Source organism: Pelodiscus sinensis, chromosome 9 (genome assembly GCF_052426305.1).
Source record: "Pelodiscus sinensis isolate ZL-2025 chromosome 9, ASM5242630v1, whole genome shotgun sequence".
Lineage (NCBI taxonomy): Eukaryota > Metazoa > Chordata > Testudines > Trionychidae > Pelodiscus > Pelodiscus sinensis.
This window is the reverse complement of record NC_143060.1, coordinates 18,478,600-18,500,210: the sequence shown is the minus strand read 5'-3', so window position 1 is coordinate 18,500,210 and position 21,611 is coordinate 18,478,600. Positions and strand designations below refer to the sequence as shown.

Sequence of the window (21,611 nt, the reverse complement as noted above, 5' to 3'; positions counted from 1 at the left end):
CTGCATCCAGTTCTGGGCCCCCCCATTATAGGAAAGATTGGAGAGGGTTCAGCGGAGGGCAACCAAAATGATTAGGGGGCTAGAGCACATGACCTACGAGGAGGGGCTGAGAGATTTGGGTTTGTTTGGTCTGCAGAAGAGAAGAGTGAGAGGGGATTTGAGAGCAGCCTTCAACTTCCTGAAGGGAGGTTCTAAAGAGGATAGAGAGAGGCTGTTCTCAGTAATGATGAATGGCAGAAGAAGGAGCAAAGGTCTCAAGTTACAGTCAGGGAGGTCTAGATTGGATATTAGGAGAAACTGTTTCACTAGAAGGGTGGTGAAGCACTGCAATGGGTTACCTAGGGAGGTGGTGGAACCTCCATCCCCAGAGGTTTTTAAGTCTCAGCTTGACAAAGCCCTGACTGGGTTGATTTAGTTGGGATTGGTCCTGCCTTGGGCAGGGGGCTGGACTTGATGACCTCCTGAGGTCTCTTCCAGCCCTAGGATTCTATGAATCTAACAAGAAAAGACAGACATAGCTCCTGAAAATATAAGGCTAATCCCACCTCTGCCAATTTCTGTTCCTCAACTCAGGAGTGTAATCTCTTGTTTTACCAGCCAGGTAGTTTCTATCCAAACCTCCAGTCATGTCCAGACATTGAGAATGCTGACAATTGTAGTGCTGGATCCAGTGAAATAGAGACATAGGACCAAATTCCTCTCTGGTATAATTCTATAGCAGCAAACATAAAGATACAGCAGATAGGAATTTGGATTATAGAGCTGTGTGCCATCATTATGCTGATGGTACCAAACCCCAAACAATCTTTCTTATCTCAGCTAGTGGCCTCACATACCCACTGAACAGCTGATGGTACTACCAGTGTAGCCAGAGTTAATTTAGTTTTCTTTTTAAAAAAGAAATAGCTGCTAAAATAACTCCATAACCCTGCTCTCTGCGTCATACTTGCACATTCTATTCTGAGCCAGATCTGGCCTCTCTGATGCACAGGCAACACCCACTGGTTTCAGTGAGAGTTGTGAGCATTTATTCCATCTACGGGAAGAATTTGGCTCTTTAAGTTTGGTGCTCAAATATACACTCTGTAACGGATGTCGAATATGACTCCACGCAAAGATTTTTATGCCACCAAGTAAAGCAATCCCACCTGGCCCTTCTTATTTTCAAGTGATGCAATTTAAATAGTTGTACAGCCAATGCTTCAATTCAGAGCTTTTAGAGTCTAGAAATTTAGGATTAGATTATACTCTGATAGCACAGCCTCCATAGTAGGCAGAGTGTGGGGCAGGCATGTTACAGCAGCAGCTCCAGAAGAAATGTTGGCTGAGTCAGCTAAAGTTGCTCCCAGAGCCCTGGAGGTACCAGAACTGTAGCAGGAGCTCTGGCACCTTTGGTGTATGGGTTTTGCCTGCATCCAGCCAACTCGTTTGTTTGTCTCTCCCATGCTATTGCAAAGATGCAGGGGGGAGGGGGCACCCTCCTCTCCTACCTTCCTGCTCAGCCAAGTAGAGCAAGCCACTATCACACACTTACAATTGCTACTGGCTATTTGCTGAATCCAGCTAATTTTACTGAAATTAAATATTGCCACTGAAGATATTGTACTAGCAGTGGGAGTGGGACCGGCACTACTGTCAGCTATTCCTGGAAAGCAGGTGCATTGTATTTAATAGCACAATCATATGACTTTCTCTAGAAGGCAGATTTAAAACCTTTGAATATGATGTAGAGGCAAAAGAATCAATACCAGGTATACATACTAAGTACAATAAACTGAACCCAACCTGGGAGCCAGGTCTAACAGTGCAAAAATACTAGCTCATGGAGCACCACCTTGTGTTCATATCCTGTAACATATAGTAAATGTGTTTGTCTTTTGTTGCATGTCTTATAGTGCTATTAAACTATCTTTGAGGCAGGGCTTTAGTGCTTAACATTGTTTTTAGAGGGTGACGGGTAGAGTAGGAAAGGAAAAGAAATGATCATGACCTACCCTGAGGGTGATAAACCTACATCAAATTTTTAAACATAAAAATGTTTTCCCTCCCCCTGTGGTGTTACATCTATTAATGCATTAAGATATTCTTGTGGTGTTGTCCGTTACTAATTGTGTGTATTTATTACAACGTTTTCCCCACTAGTGAGCCTTGAGAATGTGCTGGCCTGATTTTTAAACATGCTGTAACTTGAATGCTGTCTTTTATTCCATTAGATCAAGGGCAGAGATAGAACATGAAGCGCTTATTGATGGAAATCTTGCAACTGAAGCAAATCTGATTATTTTGGATACATTAGAAATAGTTGTCCAGGTAAGGATGATGGGGGTTTTGCAGATGCCCAAATAACATTTGCTAGCACGTTAAGTGGCTCAGTTGCTTAAACTGTGCCCTCCTGCTGTTTGTATTTAAACTTTGTTGCTGCTGCAGAAAGGGGGATCTGGGAGGTGAGATCCTGGAAGAGATAAACAAGCATAATGATTTTTCCCAAGTTTTATAGCAGTGCGTTTTATAAATCACAAACTTTCCTCCAGCCTTCTGTAAAGGTGCTTGTCCCCCTCATTAGTGTAATGCAGGAAATACTTGCTTACATGTTTTAATGTGTAAAAAAATGCCAGGCAGAATATGTAATAATTCCTTGGTCCTGCAGTCCTCTGACAAATTCCTGCTAGTTCTTTCCCAGGTTTGTCATTATACTTGAGACTATTCCCATGGGATCTGCAGGAAGCATGGTGCTTCCTAGAAGAACATAGAAACGGTGCCACCTGAACTGGCCCATAAGGAAGTGCAGTGAGCTCCCTTCTGCAACTATGGCCCTACTGTTCTTTGTCCCTCAGGTTGTAAGTGTTAGTGGAGAGCAATCCCTGTGCTCAGAAGGTGAAATCCTCGCCCCATTGAAGTAATTGGAAAATCCTTTGTTGACTTCCGTGGAGCCAGAATTTCCCACAGAGAATCCAGTTGTGTCTGGCTCTTGTGCTGGGAGCATCTTCTATCTTCCAGACCCACACAAGGGCCAGCCACAGTGTGTGCCTAAAACAGTACTTGTAATAGAGCTTATAACTGTTGCATAATGCTTCAAGGCCAGATCCTTGGCAGGTGACTCCTGATTTCCACCCACTGAGGATTTGGCTCAGAAATTTGGGAGTTGCGTTGCCTCCACTTAAGGCTTAAAATCACTGTCACGCATTTGTAATAGTTCGGTGCTGATGATTCAGGAGAGGAACACCCCTTGGTGGGCCAAAGCGTTTGACTTTGTTTGTGTGATCCTTGATTTAATTTTGACGACAGACTGTTTCTGTGACGGAATCCAAAGAGAGCATTCTCGGCGGGGTGCTGAAAGCTCTTCTCCACAGCATGGCCTGTAATCAAAGTGCACTTTACCTACAACACTGCTTTGCCACACAGCGAGCGTTGGTCTCAAAGGTGAGTTTCCTGCAGATGCTTTTGGATTTTAGTGGGGTTTCCTCTTTAGTCTGTAGGTCACGTCACTGCAAGGCTGCTGTTGTGTATTTTCTAATGTCAGTGTTTACGCTGTGTGGCTTGATGAATGGAAGGAGACTGTTTATTCTTTATGTTTGCTGCCTGCAGTCATGCACTTTGGATCTCACTACTGTGAACAAATGAATTTGTTTTGCTGAGCTGCTTGTTAAAATGAAATCAGATCTTTTTCTAGACACACTGGGCTAATGGGCACATTAGAGCCCCTCTTACTCATCGAGATCTACTTAGAGTTACTTACCTCCACTGTTGCAGTGCCTAAAGAGCATGCATTGCTGTCCTGCACACGAAGGACCCTCTATTCTACTGTAATGTCTCCTTTCTTCTTCCAGCTCCTTGTCATGTAATTTCACCTCTTGACATATGCAATGTAGCTGTCAGTATCGCAAATGGAGTGCAAGCTAGTGTACAGAGTTTGACCCTCAGACCTTGGAATTTGATCCATGAATCTAAGTCTAATGCAGTTTAAGTAAAGAAAGACTTATCAAAAAGAGAGGGAACTGGAAGAAAATGTACTTTATACCACATAAGCTTTCTGTCGTGTTACTTAAGGCTCGCCTCCATGAACATTTAGGCCATGGCATCCCAGGATGTGAATCCCCGCCCCCACTAGCTAGCTGTGAACTGTCTGCATCCTGCTGACACGGGTTAATAGTTGATTTGAGCACTTTGATCCAGTCCTCTTTGTAACAGTAGTTCAGAGCCCTTGAATGAACTGTTAACGCACTGAGACAGACCACAACCTAATGCCAGCCAAAAATTACTCCCCAGCTTGCTGTAATTTACTTGTCCACATAGACAAACTCTTAGATTCCCTTATGAATTTGGCCTGTAAGTTGGCGCCAGCAGCCTCCACCACATTATTTTTCTCACATGCCGTCACTACAGTTCCCCGAGCTGCTGTTTGAAGAGGAGACTGAGCAGTGTGCTGATCTCTGCCTGAGGCTTCTGCGACACTGCAGCAGCAGTATTAGTACTATACGGTCCCATGCGAGTGCCTCTCTCTACCTCCTTATGAGACAGAACTTTGAGATTGGGAATGTAAGTACACATCAGCTGCTGCTGTTACTGTATGAGCATCATTTGGTGCTTGTGAATATTCTGAAAGCACCTAACGGGGATGGAGGGGATCAAAGGCACCAAGCAGTGAAGTGACTTTGCTGTGTTTCGCACGTTAGCTCCGTGGCAGAACAGAGGTTAAAAACCCCAGCCTCCTGCGTTCTAGTTTGATGACCTGGCCCTAGACCAGGCTGCCTCTTGTGCCATTTTTAGGGATGTATAAAAAATACCTGACTAGGACCTCCAGTGAAATGTTGAATTTTTCTTACCCTCCAACTGAAGGACTTGTGTTTATTACTCTTTGTTTTTGTAGGACCAGGTTGGGCTGTTAGGTAGGCCTCTTGCAAGAGATTGTGTAGACCCAGAGTGGGCAATAATTTTTGATGGAGGGGCCACTGCAAGATTTTGGCAAGTGGTCAAAGGCAGAGGTTGGGTGCAGAAGGGAGCTAGGGGTAGGAGACTGGGGTGCAGAAGGAGGTGTGGCGTCTGAGAGGGAGTTTAGCTAAAGGAGGGGGTTGTGATCTGGGGCAGGGGTTTGGGCTTCAGGGCCTGGGAGGGTATAAGGGTGCAGGAGAGGATTCTGGCCTGAAGGAGGTGTGTAAGAGGGGTGTGGGGTCTGGGAGGGGCGTTGTGGCCTGGAAGAAGGGGGTGCAGAGGTTTTAGGGGCAGGGAAATGGGATGCAGAGTCAGGGAGGGGGTATGGGTGTAGGAGAGGATTCTAGCCAGGAGAGGGCAGGGTCTGGGAGGGAATTGTGACCTGGAAGAAGGGGAGGAAAGGGTACAGAAGGTTTGGGTGTTGGCCTGGGACAGGTAGTTTGGGGGGGGGAAGGGAGTGGGTGCCAGAGGCAGGCTTTGGGGGGGAGGCGCTTACCTAGGTGACTCCCAATGAGCAGCCCTGCAGGAACCTGAGGCAAGCTTTCTGCTGAAGTCTCAGTAGGCTGGCTGCTCCACATGGCTCTGCTCCAGGCATGGGTGGGGGGAAGGAAGGAGGCTTTATATGCTGCCCCTACCCCCAGTAAAATTTTTCAGCTCCTATTGGCCGGAAACTTGCCAATGGGAGCTGAGAGATTTTGTTGGAGGGCAGGTTCAGTGTTCAAAAGTTACCTCTTCCCTCCCCAGCATCTAGAGCAGAGAGCAGCTGGTTATTTAAAGCATGAGCTGCTCTCTGCCTAAGGGTTCAGGTGAGGCAGCTGTGGGTCAGATCTGGTGGCTTGGCGGGCAGAATCCGGTCTACTGGCAGCCTCTTGCCCACCCCTGGTGTACACCCACATTACTCTGTAGTGCACAGTGACACGTAACATTCTTGGGAAATGCAGCCACTGCCCTTCTTGTAGCTCTCCCTGTAAGAGAGAGCCCCAATCTGCCCCTAGACTGTCCCATCGCAGGGCTTATATGTCTCCCCTGTGAAAGATCTGTATGAATCTAGACTAATTAGATGCTGTTGGTTTTGTTTTCTGTTTGAATCTAATTAGATCTCTGCCTGATTTCCCCCCCATATGTACTTTACATTACAAAGAGAGGTCCCAGTGTTCCCTTTACTATTCAATGTTTTAATCGTGCCACTGCAGCCGTCTCACAAAGTGTACCCAAAACACCTTGTGTTTCATTAGAGTCCCTGGAGCTGAGATCAGATTGTTCATCTTGTGATAAAACCTTTGCTATTTGTGAACAGCTGAGACCTAAGAGCACAAGGGCTCAGGTGCTCTTAGGTTGAGAGAAAAAAGAGGAAGGAGATTAATCTTAGTCCACTGGTCTCCAGCCTTTTTAAGCATGAGATCACTTTTTTGAATTTAAGTGCCATCCAGGATCCATCTCAAACCCAAACACTCTTGCCCCGGCCCTGCTTACTCCATTCTCCCTCCCTTGCCCATCCTCCCTCACTTTTATCAGGCCAAGGGCAGAGGGGTGGGGTGCGAGGGAGGGGGATGCAGCCTCTGATCTTGGGCTAACGGATTTGGAGTGTGGAAGGGCTTCTGAGCTGAGACTGGGGCAGGGAGTTGAGGTGCAGGAGGGGTTCAGGGTGCAGGCTCTGGGATGGAGTTTAGGTGCAGGGGGACTCGGCTAGGGCAGAGGTTTGGGGTATGTGAGGGGCTCAGGACTGGGTCGTGGGTTTGGAATGAAGGTGGCTGCTGGGTGGTGGTGCAGGATGTAATAGTTGCAGTGAACAGTTCCTATGGAGTCACACCTTTTTCTGTTGTAGAACTTTGCCAGAGTGAAAATGCAGGTCACCATGTCCCTCTCGTCTCTGGTTGGAACGTCCCAAAATTTCAATGAGGAATTTTTAAGACGTTCTCTGAAGACTATTTTGACATACGCTGAAGAGGATCTGGAACTCAGGGAGACAACATTCCCCGATCAGGTTAGAGAAATACTGCCAGCTCAGGAGTTACATTTAGCTGGAAAAAGTGGCTGGATTTTTTTTTTTTTTAAGACTTTGGCTCATTCTAGGTTTTCAAAACAGGCTGATTTTAGATTAAGCCATGTTCAATTAGGGATATTTTTATTTATGATCCATGAGCTGGACGAGAAAACAAACCCAGTGATTAGCTCCCACTGATAAGGAGGAGCAAACACACAAAAGAATAAGCAACAGGCCTAATGTGGTAGTGCGTAATATGGTTCCTGATGGCAGTTTGTTACATTGACGTCTGTGTTACAGGTCCAGGATCTTGTGTTCAACCTCCATATGATCCTCTCTGATACAGTTAAAATGAAGGAACACCAGGAAGATCCAGAAATGCTGATAGACTTGATGTACAGGTAAAGTCTATAGTCCAGTTGCAGAATATGTACAGTGGATGCCCCTGAACAATCAGCTGTGATTTTTGAATGTATCTGTGTTTGCTCTATTTCCCATCTTACAGAACTTGAAATTGCCCTGTCCTAGTGATTTTAAGTAGCATTCACCTTTTATTGAACTTAATGCTACTTTCCAGTTGTTAGGATCCCCATTGTGCTCAGCGTGCAAATATCAGTAAAGGAAGAAGCCAGATTGTGCTATTCTGCTTCCTTACCTGGTCCCTAGTTCAAAATATTTCAGCTGCACCACTTTTCCTGCACACACAGGAGGCCATTGAGACAGGGGGCAGGGTCTGCTCTGAATGACTTGGGATATTTCAGGTTATGCTCAAAGTGCATTGGCAGAGGAGATATGGGAAGCTCATACAATGTCTGCCCACACTATGCCCAGTCCTGCCCAAAGCTAATGGGGCTGTGTCATACAAGAGGCTGAGTACTGTAGCCTTGATCTAGCAAAGAACAGAAGCCCACACTTCAGTAGAAGCCATAGTTGTCATGTTCTAAGAACATTAAATCAACTCTCAGATTGTTTTTAAAACGAGTTCTTCTGCTTAAACCAGTGGTGTGCCACCTGTGGGTCGCAGACCTCTTGCTGCTGGCCTGAGAGACATTTTGCAACCTGCAGGGTTGCCAGATTCCATTGATTTTCATCTGCATAGTTTCATTCCTACCAGTATTACTAAAGTGACACGCATGTAAAGCCAGGGCACATGCAATGAGGTATGTGCTGATTACAGTCTAGGAATCATGTGCTTCCTCTGCATCCAGTCAAAGTGCTGCTATGGTTCAGTCAGCGCACTGTGCAAATTCTAGGTACGTAAGTGCAATTATCAAAAACTACCTTATCCTGGGAGACTGTCTTGGTTACAACACTCTTGTGGCCAACTGAGATGAAAGAGGGCCACTCATGCAGCCTACTCACTTGCCTATGTTGCCCATCGCTGGTTTTAAACAATACCATGCTTCTTTCTATGCTGTTTCTATAATATTGATTTACACTGATGTTTGTGCAACTTGGTTAACCTCTAGGCATTATAGCAATGTAAATATTAAATGATAACACCAAGAGTTTCCTAGCTCAGAAATCTAGTCAGTTATTTTATATATTATTCTAGTTCATATCTCTTTATCTTGTGCATTATAAGGAAGCCCAGAACAATTGGGAGGCACTTGTAAAATAAACATATAAGTAAATAAACACTAATTGGAAGACATTTATTTTCAACTAGAATTGCAAAGGGCTATCAGACTTCCCCAGATCTGCGACTGACCTGGTTACAGAACATGGCTGGAAAGCATTCAGAAAGGAGCAATCATGCCGAATCTGCCCAGTGTTTGGTCCACTCTGCAGCCCTTGTGGCTGAATATTTAAGCATGCTTGAGGATCGAAAATACCTTCCTGTAGGGTGTGTAACATTTCAGGTAGGAATGTGTTTCCCTCCACCCAAAATTATGCATTTTGATTTTCTGCTGACTAATCTGAAATATGAAGCAACTGTAAAAGGTCTTAAAGTACAAATCAAAGTTGTTAATTGAAGTGGTAAGAAATAGACTTGAAAACAGCTTTAATACTGTTTTGTCAATCCAGCCAGTGTGTAGAGTGTATAATTTTTCTGACACCGTGGTTGAAAGCTGTTTTTGTGATTAGATTGTGATTAATCACATGACGCTTCAATGCAGCAGAGCATTTAAGGTCATGCTTAATTTTGAGCATGTGAGTAGTCCCACTGACTTAAAGTTAAGCAAGTGCATAAATGCTCTGCTGGATTGGGGCCCATGGTAAAATGAAAATTCTTGAAATTTGCCTTTTTCGAAGAGGATGTTGCCTCTGAAGAAAGCCCTTTGGCCCAGTATCAGATTAACTGTACTATTAAGTGTAGTTGCTTAAATAAAACATTTCAACTCTGTCTAAATTATGTCTCCTTAGAACATATCTTCTAATGTTTTGGAAGAATCCGCAGTTTCTGATGATGTTGTCTCACCAGATGAAGAAGGTATCTGTTCTGGGAAGTATTTTACAGAAGCAGGTCTGGTGGGATTGCTGGAACAGGCTGCAGCATCTTTCTCCATGGTAGAAGTTTTTAATCTCTCTATATATCTACTTCAGAGAGCTCATAGTGCTGACAGTACTCAGGAAAATGTTTTGTAAATGAGACAGTGTAATTCTGCCATATCACTTAGTTTATGTTGATGGCGTTGGAAGCATAGTTTCTCCTGGATGGCTCAGTTAGCCCCCTAAAGTAACCTGCAGTCAACTATAGCTTAGCACTGAATGGGTTTTGTGGGTTTGTTTCTCATATTTCCAGTTCAGCATTTCTGATAATTGAGTTTTAGTTAGTTGGTAAGAGCTAGTTCTAATTCTAATTCACCATTAGTGAAAGACAAATGATATCTTTACATTATTGGTTAAAGACTATGTAGTTCTTTCCATCCTTTTGGGTAAAGGGGTCTGGAATCCAGGACACACACAGCTGGCGAGTGGTATCTTTGGGTGTGTCTACACGGCAAAGTTATTTTGGAATAACTGTTATTCCAAAATAACTTTGTGAGCATCTACACAGAAATTGCGTTATTTTGAAATAATTTCAAAATAACGGATGGCTTATTCTGATTTCTGTAAACCTCATTCTACGAAGAATAACACCTGTTCTGAAATAGCTATTTTGAAATAAGGCGTGTGTACACGCTCCACTTCTACTATTTCAGATAAATAGCCCCTCACCAGAGCCATTCTAAGTTATTCCTCCTGGGGCTCTACATTGAGATAGCACATCTACTTTAGGGAAACCTGCCTCGGACTAATTTTGAGACTTCCCTGCAGTGTAGGCGTGCTATTTTGAAATAAGCTATTTCGGAATAACTATTCCAGAATAGCATATTCCGAAATAACTATGCAGTATAGACGTAGCCTTTGTGACCTCATCCCATAGACAGTCTTCCATTGATTGCTAGGCAGGTTTTGTGATCTGTGACTAGGGAGAGGGCAGGCTAGTGTTAAGAGGGCAGAGGTTGGGATGGTAATAGGATGGTAACAATGTACCCATCAGAGGCAGGATTTTAAGGACAAGGTAACTATTTACCACAACATGATTTTGAATTCCCTTTGGCAGGGCAACGCAGCACAACTCCTGCAATGGAGTGACAAATCTGTGAGGGAGGAGGGAGGCATAGTGCCTCTACAGATCCTTCTGTAGCCACCCATGGCAGGTGGAACCCCAGTCAGATCACTGCGGGTTGGAGAGGGCAAATGGAGCTTCTTGGAAGATGTGCTCCTGGGAGACACTTCACTAATCGTATCTCATGGAGTCTGAGAAAGCAAATATAAGTGACACAAAGCCAAGTCACACTAGACCTAAAGAGCCATACTGTGCACTCAGACTACTGTTCCCATTGACTTGTTTAATATTAGACTCAGCCTCTCCCCTCTTGTGCATGCATTTTAAATCGAGAATAGCCCAACTTTACTAATAAATTAGCGTACTAAAAAAGAAACAGGAATGTGTTATTAAATGTGCTTTTTGGTTCTATGAATTATTGGGGATTTGATACCTGAAAAAAAAACCTAATTAAATCACAATAAATGTAGAAAAAAAATCCTGATTAAATCATGATAAATGTAGACATACAAGCAACCACTTCAATTTTGTAATCTTCCTTACTGAAAGTACTGTGAGCATGTATTTTATACTGGGTGCGTTTCTTGTATTTTTTTTCCTGTTGAATTAATAGAAAAATCCATCTGATACACATTATTTTTGTAGGCTGGCATGTATGAAGCTGTTAACGAGGTTTACAAAGTCCTCATTCCTATTCATGAAGCTAACAGAGATGCCAAGAAACTGTCCACGATTCATGGTAAACTCCAAGAAGCATTCAGCAAAATTGTTCATCAGGTAATGATTTTAATCTCTAGCTGTAGTTTGAACCCTGAAGATATTTGACATGTTTTAGTGTTCTCCACCAAAAAGGAAAGTGCAATTTCAATCAGATTATATGAATGTCATCAAAATGATAGTTTGCAAATGATCATTGAACTTTCAAGGGACATTTATGATCATTACAAAGACATCAAGTCTGCACATACAAACTTTTAGTGTAAATAACAAAAATGATGAAGAGTTAAGAAATCTGTTAGTTGCCTGGTCCTTACTAGTTATAGATGCATAATTTCACGTGTTCCTCTAAAATATGCTGGGAGAAAAGCATGGTTACATTTAGGTTACTAAATGACATAAAAAAAATTGGAGTTTTATTTAGCCCTTCATACGATGCATGAGTTATTTTGAACTTCACCAAAATCTTTTGTACATTAAATAAAAATATAAAAGAAAACCAAAATATCCTTGTTTCCCTCCCTCTGAAATTAGCTTTCATTCTGAATATACTTATTATTATTATTATTATTTTATTAATCCTTCAAATGGTATCCACCAGTATAACTAAAAGTCAGACAACATTATCCAGATAATTGAAAAAGAAGACATTTAGGAATGAGGTAGCTGGACTGTGTTATTAGCAAAACAGTAGTCTCAGCTAAATATATTGTATAGTTTCCTGCCCTTTTCCATGCATTATTAGCTACCTCATAGCAAATCCTGCTCTGATGACTGAAGGCAGTGATGTTAGATCAGGCCCGCAGACAAGAGCTCAGTTCCCACTGGGCACTGTAAAACCTGTGGCCCTGATTCAGGAAAGCATGCAAACACATGCTTAACTTTTAAGCTAAAGGTTAACATATGCTTAAAAGTTGACCTGAATGGGGGAGATTTCCTGACCCGAGGCTTATGATCAGTAGGATTTGAAGGCACCACAGAGGAGACACTCTGCATCTTGCAGTGTCAGAGCATTCATGCAGACCCATGTGCGCCAAGGTGCTGAGCACTTCTTGGAAGATGCTGAAAGACCTCATTTCCCACAGATCTCAGTGAATTTCAGCTCAATGGGAAATAGTATCACTTGTTATCTTGTAGGATTGGCTCCCAGGACTAGGCCTTTTCTGTGAGGGAATGTAAGAACTCAGTAGCCAGTTCTAAAATGAATAGCAATACAGTGGTTTAGAATGTCTCCCTCACATGGACTGAGTATGTTATCGGACAGCTGGTTTTCTTACACGTCTGTGACAGTATAAGTGGGACCAGCTCTTCCCTGGATGGATATCTGCATAGTTCCATTGACTATGCTGATTTACCCCAGCTGAAGATCTGGCCCTGATCTCCCCACGTGATAACTTTCAGCATGGCTGTGCCAGAATTCCTGATATTCACCTGATATGATACACTGACTAATAAAGGACCAAAAAGAAGTTGATGGCTCTCTAATCAATCATGCACTATCCTTCTCAGCCAAAGGAAACGATAGGCCACTGTAGGAGCCTGGTAACTTATGATTGAGAGCATTGTAGATGAATATACCTTAAAATAATGGTCATGTTTTGGCCTTTGAAACATATTTTTTTGTTTCTGTGACATGCCCTTTTCACTTTTTATTACACAGAGTACTGGCTGGGAGGTAGGTAATATTTTAGTTAGTAAAGAACACTAATAGATTGATCAGATGACTCATGCCAATGCTTTGCCCACATGTGCTAGTTGTGGGTATTTCTGTTGCTGTCTGCTGTTTAAACTGAATTCATTAACCAAAGAAATATCAAAAACTATTGTTGTAGTTGTAGGATACTCTTCCTAAGAAGCTATAGGTAGTGCATGGATGCCAATGTGTTCCACTAATGAGGTTCTTTGGTGAATGAGCCACTGTATCATCACTAGTTTGTTTTTATATTTTGTTTATAATTCTTCTCATCAGCATTGACACAGAATACCATATTTTCTCTTCATACCATGTTTTCACCCCACAGGGGTCGATTTAAGTGCTTATGCTCAGAGGTGTCAAAAGTAAAACCTGCAATGGCTAAGCAGACATTAGCTCATAGTAAACCCATTTAATCTTGGTAATTTATAAATGCTGAATACTTCTCTTTAATGCAATTTTTGGGTGGGAATAAAATAGCTGAATTCTTTTAACGCCAGAGATGTTGTTCTGCTGCTTTTGATTTTAGCAGAGGCTGTCTGCATTTCTACAATATCAACCATGAGAGATGTGCATTTGGATTAAAAACAAACTCTGTCTACTAGATCTCTCACCCAGACCCAGTTCACTCTTGTTTTGATGAATCAGCTCATAGGTCAGCTGCTTATGTTTACATAGTTGCTCTTATACATTAACTTCAATGGACTACGATTTTTTTAACGTTTTTTTAAGTCTACTCCTACGTTATTTTTCTCAGTTCCCAAAAGCACTTTATAAGCACTGATAGCAGCTTCTGCTTTGCTTTGAATCAAGCAACTCAGTCTGGTGCACTGTTACTATTAAGATTATTCATTACTTTAAGACCCTAATGCAGGAAAGCATGTAAGTACCCATGATTTCCTGAATTGAAGCCTCTATAAGAGGTCTTACTTAATGCAGTTTTGGCTAGACATGTCTAAACTTCATGTCACATCCTGGCTTGTCAAGAACTAAAATTCAGTCATTTACCTATTATCGCTGATGTAAAAGAACTTCTCTTGTAAATTGCTTGCTTTTTACTGTTACAAGTCCTAGCAGATGAGCAACCCAACAATCCAATGTTTGTCATACACCTGTAAGTTACTTATGCTCAATATCCAGTAAGTAATGAAAGCCTGTGAGCATCTATTTTGATCAATCCTCATGATGCTAAATCGACCCCTGGACTGTCCCCTGTCATTGGTTATGATTTTAACATCATTCAGTCTTGTTTTATTGCATGGTAAAACACACCCATCGTTTATGTTCTGCTCTACTGTGATGCACTGTCATTGCCACCTTTTGCTAAGCTTTTTGCTTCGTAGCCTTCAAGTTTGTTGCATGTTTTTCTTTTTTCTTTATTGTTTAAAATACTTTAGTGATGCTCACCTCTCTTTTTTTAAAATTTTATTTATTTGCTGCCAATTGCTGCTTGTTTGTTTTATGGAAATTCCCTAATTAAAATACTTTCTGTTTTCTCCTCTATCGCCCTGGTTGCTGACCCTCCTCCCCACTTTTACTATTGTCTGTTGTGGTAAGTTCCTACTTCGTGGATTTTCTTTTTTTACTCTGTGGAGACCTCAATTATTGTGTTTCACCAAAGAGCAATGTCAACTAAAAGATCCACGCAGCATATCCCTGGAAAAGCAGTCTTGCCAACTCAGGTGTTCAAAAATCAGGAGTCAGCTCACAAGCCATTCATGAGATTTTGTTTATAAACGATGGTTTGTGTAAAAGCATTTTTAAATTTACTTTCTGGTGGTTGACCTTTTAGTATTCACCTTTGCATGCTTTTTACTGCCGACTGTGAAATGTTAAAAGCAGAAGCCTGTGGAGAATCACACCAAATTACAAGGAGCTGTAGCTTAAAACCATCAACTATTGAAAGACTTTAAGAATTGGCAAGACTGTCGTAAAGACATTGTACATTGGATTAAAATCAACAAGACAATGTAAAACTCCATAACAATTTGGGGTGATCAGTTCCCTCTCTAACATGGAGGGAGGAGTTATTTTTGCTCAGACCTATTTTGGGCCAATTCTACTTCCATTTATGTCCATTCTGCCCTTTTGTCAGTAGGTGGGCCTCTGCTGTGTCTAATTTTTCAGCCTTTAATTAGGTGAATCTAGTTGGCAAAGCTTTTGGTGTGTGCGAGAGAGAACTTTAAAACTTTATGCCCCACAATGTTGAAAGGTATTTACCATGCATAATAACAAATCATGAACCCTTCATAAATCATGGTGGCTGTTATCTGCTCTGCCGGTTCTGTAATGGCTACTCAGTGTTCACCTTCATTCTCTTCTCCTCCCAAAGACCTATTATTTCAAGAAAAATAATAGGTGAGAAAATGCTTTGTTAATAATTTCTCCCTCATAACTGCATTTTTAGCTCTCTTCAGAAATTAGGTCATGGATTACTTTTAAATTACTTGTTTGGTTTTTAGTACTATGTTTTCAGGGCCTTTGGAATTGATGTAATTTCTAAGGGAAAATCCTGGAAAAAATTAGAACCATCACATCCTTATAGCACAATACTTTTTAGATTATGTTATGTTATCGTCTAGTTCATTGCCAGCAGACTAACCACGGAATTTGATTCTTTGTTTCACTTCTGATGCTACGGAGGTACATTGAAGTATTCCCTAGGGGCCTAGCCTGATGTTTTCCTTCAGTCTTGCCCAGACACCTTTGAAGAGCCACCACTAGACACTGGAATTCAAAGACCAACTACCTCCCCATAGTGTCGAATTTCCTGCGTTGTCCTAGTTATCTGGCCTACTTTTAGCACTATTAGGCAAAGACAAATCATTCGAATTCAGTTGATTAATCCCAAATCTGCATGTAACTACCTCTGACTTGAAAATCAGCCTTTGTGTGAGTAACTCATTTGGTTCCTAGTCACAGTAACTCAAACAAACATGGACTTAACACAAGTAAAAGCCCTTCGGTATTTCCCAACCAGGCTGGAAAATGGGTTTTTCCCAATTCCAGGAGGCTCACAGGTTCCAGGAGGCTCACAGTTACTAAAAGTATATGAAGGATAAAAATAGCACATACGCATTTGCCCATACAGATAGGTGTGTGTTCACCCAGCTGCCTGTTTTGCACATGCAAATACTCATTTGTGGCTGCACAGGAGATAATTAGTTGTGCATGGGCATTCATAGTGAGCTGGCAGCCAAGTCAAATCTGAACCGGGAAAGAGCATGTAGACAGTGGTGGTAAGAAGTAGCAAGTGGCACTGAGGGTATGAGAACTCCGTATTGGATCCAGATCTTCCCTATATCTGACAACCAACCAGTTTTCAACTTCACCCCAGCTAGATGCTCTCATCTGTCTACAATGTTCCCCCCTCGAAAGCCATCCACAAACTCAGCTGCCCCCTGTTTCTCCTCAGTCTATTTAGCTCCCTCCCTCCCCAGCCTTCACACCAAACCCAGCTTCCCTTACCTACCCCAAAGCTTCTCTGAGCCATTTCCATCCAGACAGCACCCACCTATTCCCTGAACACCTGCCAGTACCCCATCCATGCTTGGGGTTGTGGTGCATTGATCTTGACCCAACATTTTATAATAATCTATAACGTATTTGCAAAATGAACATTTAATGAGCTAATTTGCATGTTTTCAAATAATTTGCATGTCATGTTATACTCAGAGTTGCACAAAACTTGGCAGCTGCGTATTTCCTGGCTAGGAAGAGGGACACAGACATTAAGGTTAATATGCATTGGGATTTGGGCACCTAACTCCCTTAAACTCCTATGAAAATCCATACACACTAAAATGTTCCCTCCTCCTTCGTTGTGTTCCCTATGTGGTGTACTTGTGGCCACTTAGCAAGGCTGACCTCCCAGAGCTGCAAATGGCTTTCAAGCAGGTGCGACATACAGCAGCGCAGATTTGGAGATCACAAAGGGTTAATGCTGAGGGAAAAGCAGATGAAAGGAAACTTTTGGGAGATTTTTCTTGTTTTTTTTTATCCGGGACTCATGCTTTTCTATATGGCTAAATGAAGATGATGTTGGTGGGTTAGTGTGTTGGAAAGTGTGGTGACGGGATTCGCATACATGGATCCAGAGCTTGTGGCCTAAGCACTCCTACCATGTTATTTAATGCTTAAAGAAATCTTTCCCCAGCTGCCCAGGGACTAAATGTTATCGAAACTCTCATTCATTTAAGAAGTCTCAGAGGTGGAGCTGTGTTAGTCAGTAACTTTAGAAACGTGTAGTCCCGTGGCACCAAAGGTAGAGGATCATGAGATTTTATCCATGAAAGCTGATGATCCTGGACCTTTGTTAGTCTCTTAAGATGCCTCAGGACTACTCGTTTTTCACTCATTTAAGACGTTTTAATGATGTAGCTTGTGCCTGAAGAGGGCAGTTCTGGAAGGAAGAAGAAACAGCATGGCCATATAGGCAAACCACCTCCACCAGGAGATCTTTTTGGCACATGGTAGTGTTTGAAAATTATTGTTGTGCCTATACAGGTTGGCTCAGTCTAGAGCTGGTGCTAGGTACAAGTAGACCAGGCAATTGGTTAGGGAGCTGAACAGCTCCTATGACTTATTAGTATTTGTTGAGGGATTATGGTCCGGGAGGGGGTGTGTGCAGGCTCTGGGAAGGAGTTTGGGTGTGGGGGGACTCAAGTCTGGGGCAGGAGCAGCAACTAAAGTGGGTGGGTAGAGGGGCAACTAACGTGCCAGTGCTTGATATCTTCCTGGCTAAACCAGTCAGGATCCCCTGTCAGAGGTTCCAAGAGCTACCGGTAGATCCAGATCTCCTGGTTGGTGACCGCTGCCCATTTCTGTGGTGGGAAAGGAAATCCTGTGCAAAACACAGTGGGACAGAATTCCTCCAGGAATAAATACAGTTCCCCAGGGCTTATATAAAACAAGCCCCCTGGAGCCCACATACAACACACAAGTGCTGTGGTAGCTCCATCTGGGCTCCGTAGTTCTGACTTGTAACTAGGGTTACTAAGTTCTTTTAGAAAAAATACTGGACACACTTGATGGGGGGCGGGGCCCACTGGGCTGGGGGGGGCGGCGCTGCTCGCCAGAGGAGATAGGGAAGGATTGGGGGCAGCACGGCTGGCTGGAGGAGATGGGGGGGCGTCAGGGGCAGCATGTCTGGCCGGGGGAGGTGGGGAAAGGGTCGGGGGCAGCGCGGCTGGCCAGGGGAAATCAGGAGAAGGAGAACCGGCCGGCAGGAAGCAGGGGTGGCCAGGAGGGGATTGGGGGCAGTGGAGCTGGTCGGGAAGGGTCTGGGGAAGCAGGGGTGTGGGGGGACTGACCTGGGCACATGCAGATCCCGAGGCGCTGTCAGTCCCGCGCACAGTCCGGAGAAGTGCAAGTGAGTCCGACTGAGGCTCCACCACGTGCTCAGAAGCAGGGACAGGGCTTCTCCTCCTCCCCAAGGCATCAGATGCAGCCAGGGCTCCCAACGCCAATCGCGCCCTGCCTCCCCAGCCACTCCCCTGCCCCCACCAGGCTTCCATCCAGCACCCAGCCAGAAATCCATGAAATACTGGACATTGCACATGTCTGGTATTTTCTGGATTTTTTAACCGGATAGCGGGCCCCAAAACCGGACTGTCCGGTAAAATACCAGACACCTGGCAACCCTCCCTTTAACTGTTGGCTGTTCAGGTCCTGAGTCTTCCCAGATGTTACTTGGACTGCCATGCTCCATGCCAAGTGGCCGTTTTTTGATTTGGACAATCAGGGAGGTGCAACCCTGGACTGCAGAGGTGAGAAGCTAACACGCTAACCACCACTGCCAGCCATAGCAACAGAGTCAGGATCATAAAGAGCTACCTGCTGTTCTCATCCTTCACTTGGGTCATTCTCAGGAATCAGAGGTTGAGTTTAAGTGACGTGGTTTCTGGCTTAAATGCTGTTCATTGTCACTAAACGCCACTGTCAGTGGATTTGACGATGGGGAAGGCTGTTGGCATGTGGTGCGAGGCTGTGTGCTAAGCCTCACCCTGTCTTCAGACTGGGAAGGAGGATTTTGCTTTTGCAGTCACTGCCCTGTACATCGACACGTATCTGCACGTGCAGACACAGCCTGACCACTCTGGTTTTATGCAGGTTCAGTAAATTTCCCTTTATAGTCTCGATATTTTGCAATGATGAACAGCCAACTGTTTCTTTTCCTTGTTGCTGTTATTTGCATAGTAACATAAATGTGCATAGTGCTGAGCAGACACAGCATCTATGACAATGTCCATGCCCCAAGCATTTATAATTTAAGGGCACAGTCTAGCAAACCCACATTACTTGGCATAGTGCTTCATGCCATTGAAATTATTAGCCACCATTTTCCCTCAAGGTAAGGCTTATTTGTTTCATCCAACAATACAAAGCAGCCCTATAGCAGGAAAACCTGGCCATGTGAGAATTCCCTCTAGCTTAGAAGAATCCTTGGTTGGTGTAGGGAGACAGCATGGCTTGGGGAGGAATGGAATGGCCAGGGTACCCCTACATGTCTCTGATTCCTTGCTGTGACCCATGAGGCTGTTGGGAACATACACACAATAGAGCAGCCTGAAGTCTGTTCTTACTTGTGCCTGGGACCATGCTGCACCTTACGGCCCCAAGATCAGATTACAGAGTTGGCTTAAAGCCATTTTTCTCTCCTTTCCTATTTGGACAGCTTCATGGAGGGAATGGCATGCAGATTGTTGGGTCCTGGATTTTGAAAAATCTGTGTATGTTTTGAATTTTTCCTGTTGCTAAAATGGTTGTGTAGAAATGCATCCTGGAAAGACGGTCACCTTTTATCTTAAGCAACAATTGTTTTGGGGGTATTATTTAAAAAAAAATACTTTGCACTGATAAAGCACATATCCCTTTGTATCAGGCCCAACACCCTTTGTTGTGACTAGTGAACCCAGCTATCTTTAGAGATGAATTTGACTCGCAGTTGGAGCTAAGCCCACTCTGCACCTCACCGGAGATGCTCAGCATCTTAAGTTATCAGAATCACCGGGGCCAACCCTGCATATTACTGAGCAACTTTTAGAAGGTGCAAAGCGCCCTGTGTTCCCACTGAGCTCAGTTTGTACCCAGTGACTTTCAGCAGATGCTTAGTGGAATTGCCATCAGCAGAGACTTATTATAATGTCTAAAAAATGTATTTGGAATATTGCGTTTGTACCTAGGCTAAAGGATACAGGGCTTGCTTTTCAACCTGCCAGGGCCCAAATAGAAAAAGATACATGACCCAGTCCTGGTGAATGCAAATCCATAGCAAAAATTCCACTTATTTCTATGAGAGCAGTATTGGGCATGCAGCCTGGGCCAAAGACCTCAAAAGGAAGGCAGCATGATCTAGTGGATAGGGAAGAGCACTAGGAATTAAAAGGCCTGACATATGTTCCTTACTCACCATTGGCTTGATCCTGTGCTCATCAGTCAATGGCAAAATTCCTATTTGATTTGTAGGTAGTACAGGATGAGGCCCTGTGTAACACTGGGGAAGACACTGAATATCTCCAGGTTTCACTTCCCCATCTGCATAATGGAAATAATTCTTTGTAAAGTGCTTGGAGATTGTCTGGTGAAAAGTGCTATGTATGGGCAATCTGATCTCTTAAAATGTTGCTATTCAAATAAGAAAACAAATAGTGCAGTGAGCTGCAAATGAGGTGTTGTTTCATGAGTCTGTCTGATGGTGACAAGTTAGAGTAAGGAACACCCAGACTGAGTGGTATGGGAGGAGGTGTGGGTCTGAAATGAGAGGTAGCTGAGAAACATGGATGCAGTCAAGATTGATAAACCCCAAATGTAGCATCCAGTACTTTGTCTGAAATGCCAAAATCCATCAGGACACTGATCCAAAAGAGCAATTTAAGCACGTTTGAAGCGAGGCCCAGTGTGTTTCCTCCCTTGCTTAGAAGTTACATCCCTGTTCTTTGCTGAAGTGGGACCTGAATATTTTACTCTCTTAACGTCCGTAGAACAAGGCCAACATTTGATCCATCAGCAACAAATCAGAGGCACGGGCACCTCAAGCATCCGCTGTGCCTTCTTCCAGCTCTTCCTTTCTACTCCGTTCTGGGAGGTGAGCTGCAGAGAGCTGGGTATGCAGGCAGCCTGGCTGGCTGTCCTGTCAGGGCAATGCAAGGAAACAATAAAACCACTTCCTGCTCTGAGTGTCAGGACCTCAGCATCCCATGTGCTGCAGCTCCTTGCACTGAGGGTCTCAGCAGCCACAGCCCCCATAGGCATTCAGTCCGGCTAGGAGGTATGAAGCTTTGCAAATGACTTTTCTATCCCTTCTAGTTTGCCTGCTTTTCTCCTCTCCACCCCCCAAAGCAGAGGAGATAATGTGGCTCTAATACTGATTTTCATTACAAAGGAACATGCCGGGTAGCCATTGAAATGAAAGAAATGCACCTAAATTACAATTTTATTATGGAACAAGCAGTAAGGTGAACTCCCATCAGCTATCTGAATGATCATTTTGCAACGACCAGATTCTTTTTATCCTCTCCGTTTTGTATCCTTCCTGCTATCCAGACTGTTTTCACCATCACCACAAAAGATCAATTTACAGCAGAATTTGTTCTGCACCAAACCCGAAAAGTCGCCAAAAATGCCTTTGGGCATTGCCTGACCGTAAAATATGAAATAGGAATCCCACATTCCAGGCTGGGCATGTAGAGGTGCCATTGGACACCCAAACACTAAGATTGAGAGGCAGACTT

The 21,611-nt window shown here is 43.5% G+C and overlaps 1 protein-coding gene across 11 annotated transcripts in view; it reads left to right on the top strand.

Annotated features, from left to right (window-relative positions):
- The window catches only part of DOCK7 (dedicator of cytokinesis 7), a 164,484-nt gene that overhangs the window by 131,550 nt on the left and 11,323 nt on the right, over positions 1–21,611 (top strand). For 6 of the 11 annotated variants that reach the window (XM_075936137.2, XM_075936135.2, XM_014575330.4 and 3 more), the window contains 9 exons: positions 2,214–2,310; positions 3,286–3,420; positions 4,384–4,536; positions 6,755–6,913; positions 7,214–7,314; positions 8,583–8,775; positions 9,281–9,424; positions 11,115–11,246; positions 12,847–12,861. In XM_075936137.2, the coding sequence (XP_075792252.1) occupies positions 2,214–2,310; positions 3,286–3,420; positions 4,384–4,536; positions 6,755–6,913; positions 7,214–7,314; positions 8,583–8,775; positions 9,281–9,424; positions 11,115–11,246; positions 12,847–12,861 (1,129 nt within the window). Of the gene's footprint in view, positions 1–2,213; positions 2,311–3,285; positions 3,421–4,383; positions 4,537–6,754; positions 6,914–7,213; positions 7,315–8,582; positions 8,776–9,280; positions 9,425–11,114; positions 11,247–12,846; positions 12,862–14,436; positions 17,931–21,611 lie in introns of those variants that run through there. The other 5 variants (XM_075936139.2, XM_075936138.2, XM_006126762.5 and 2 more) reach the window with 2 other exon arrangements.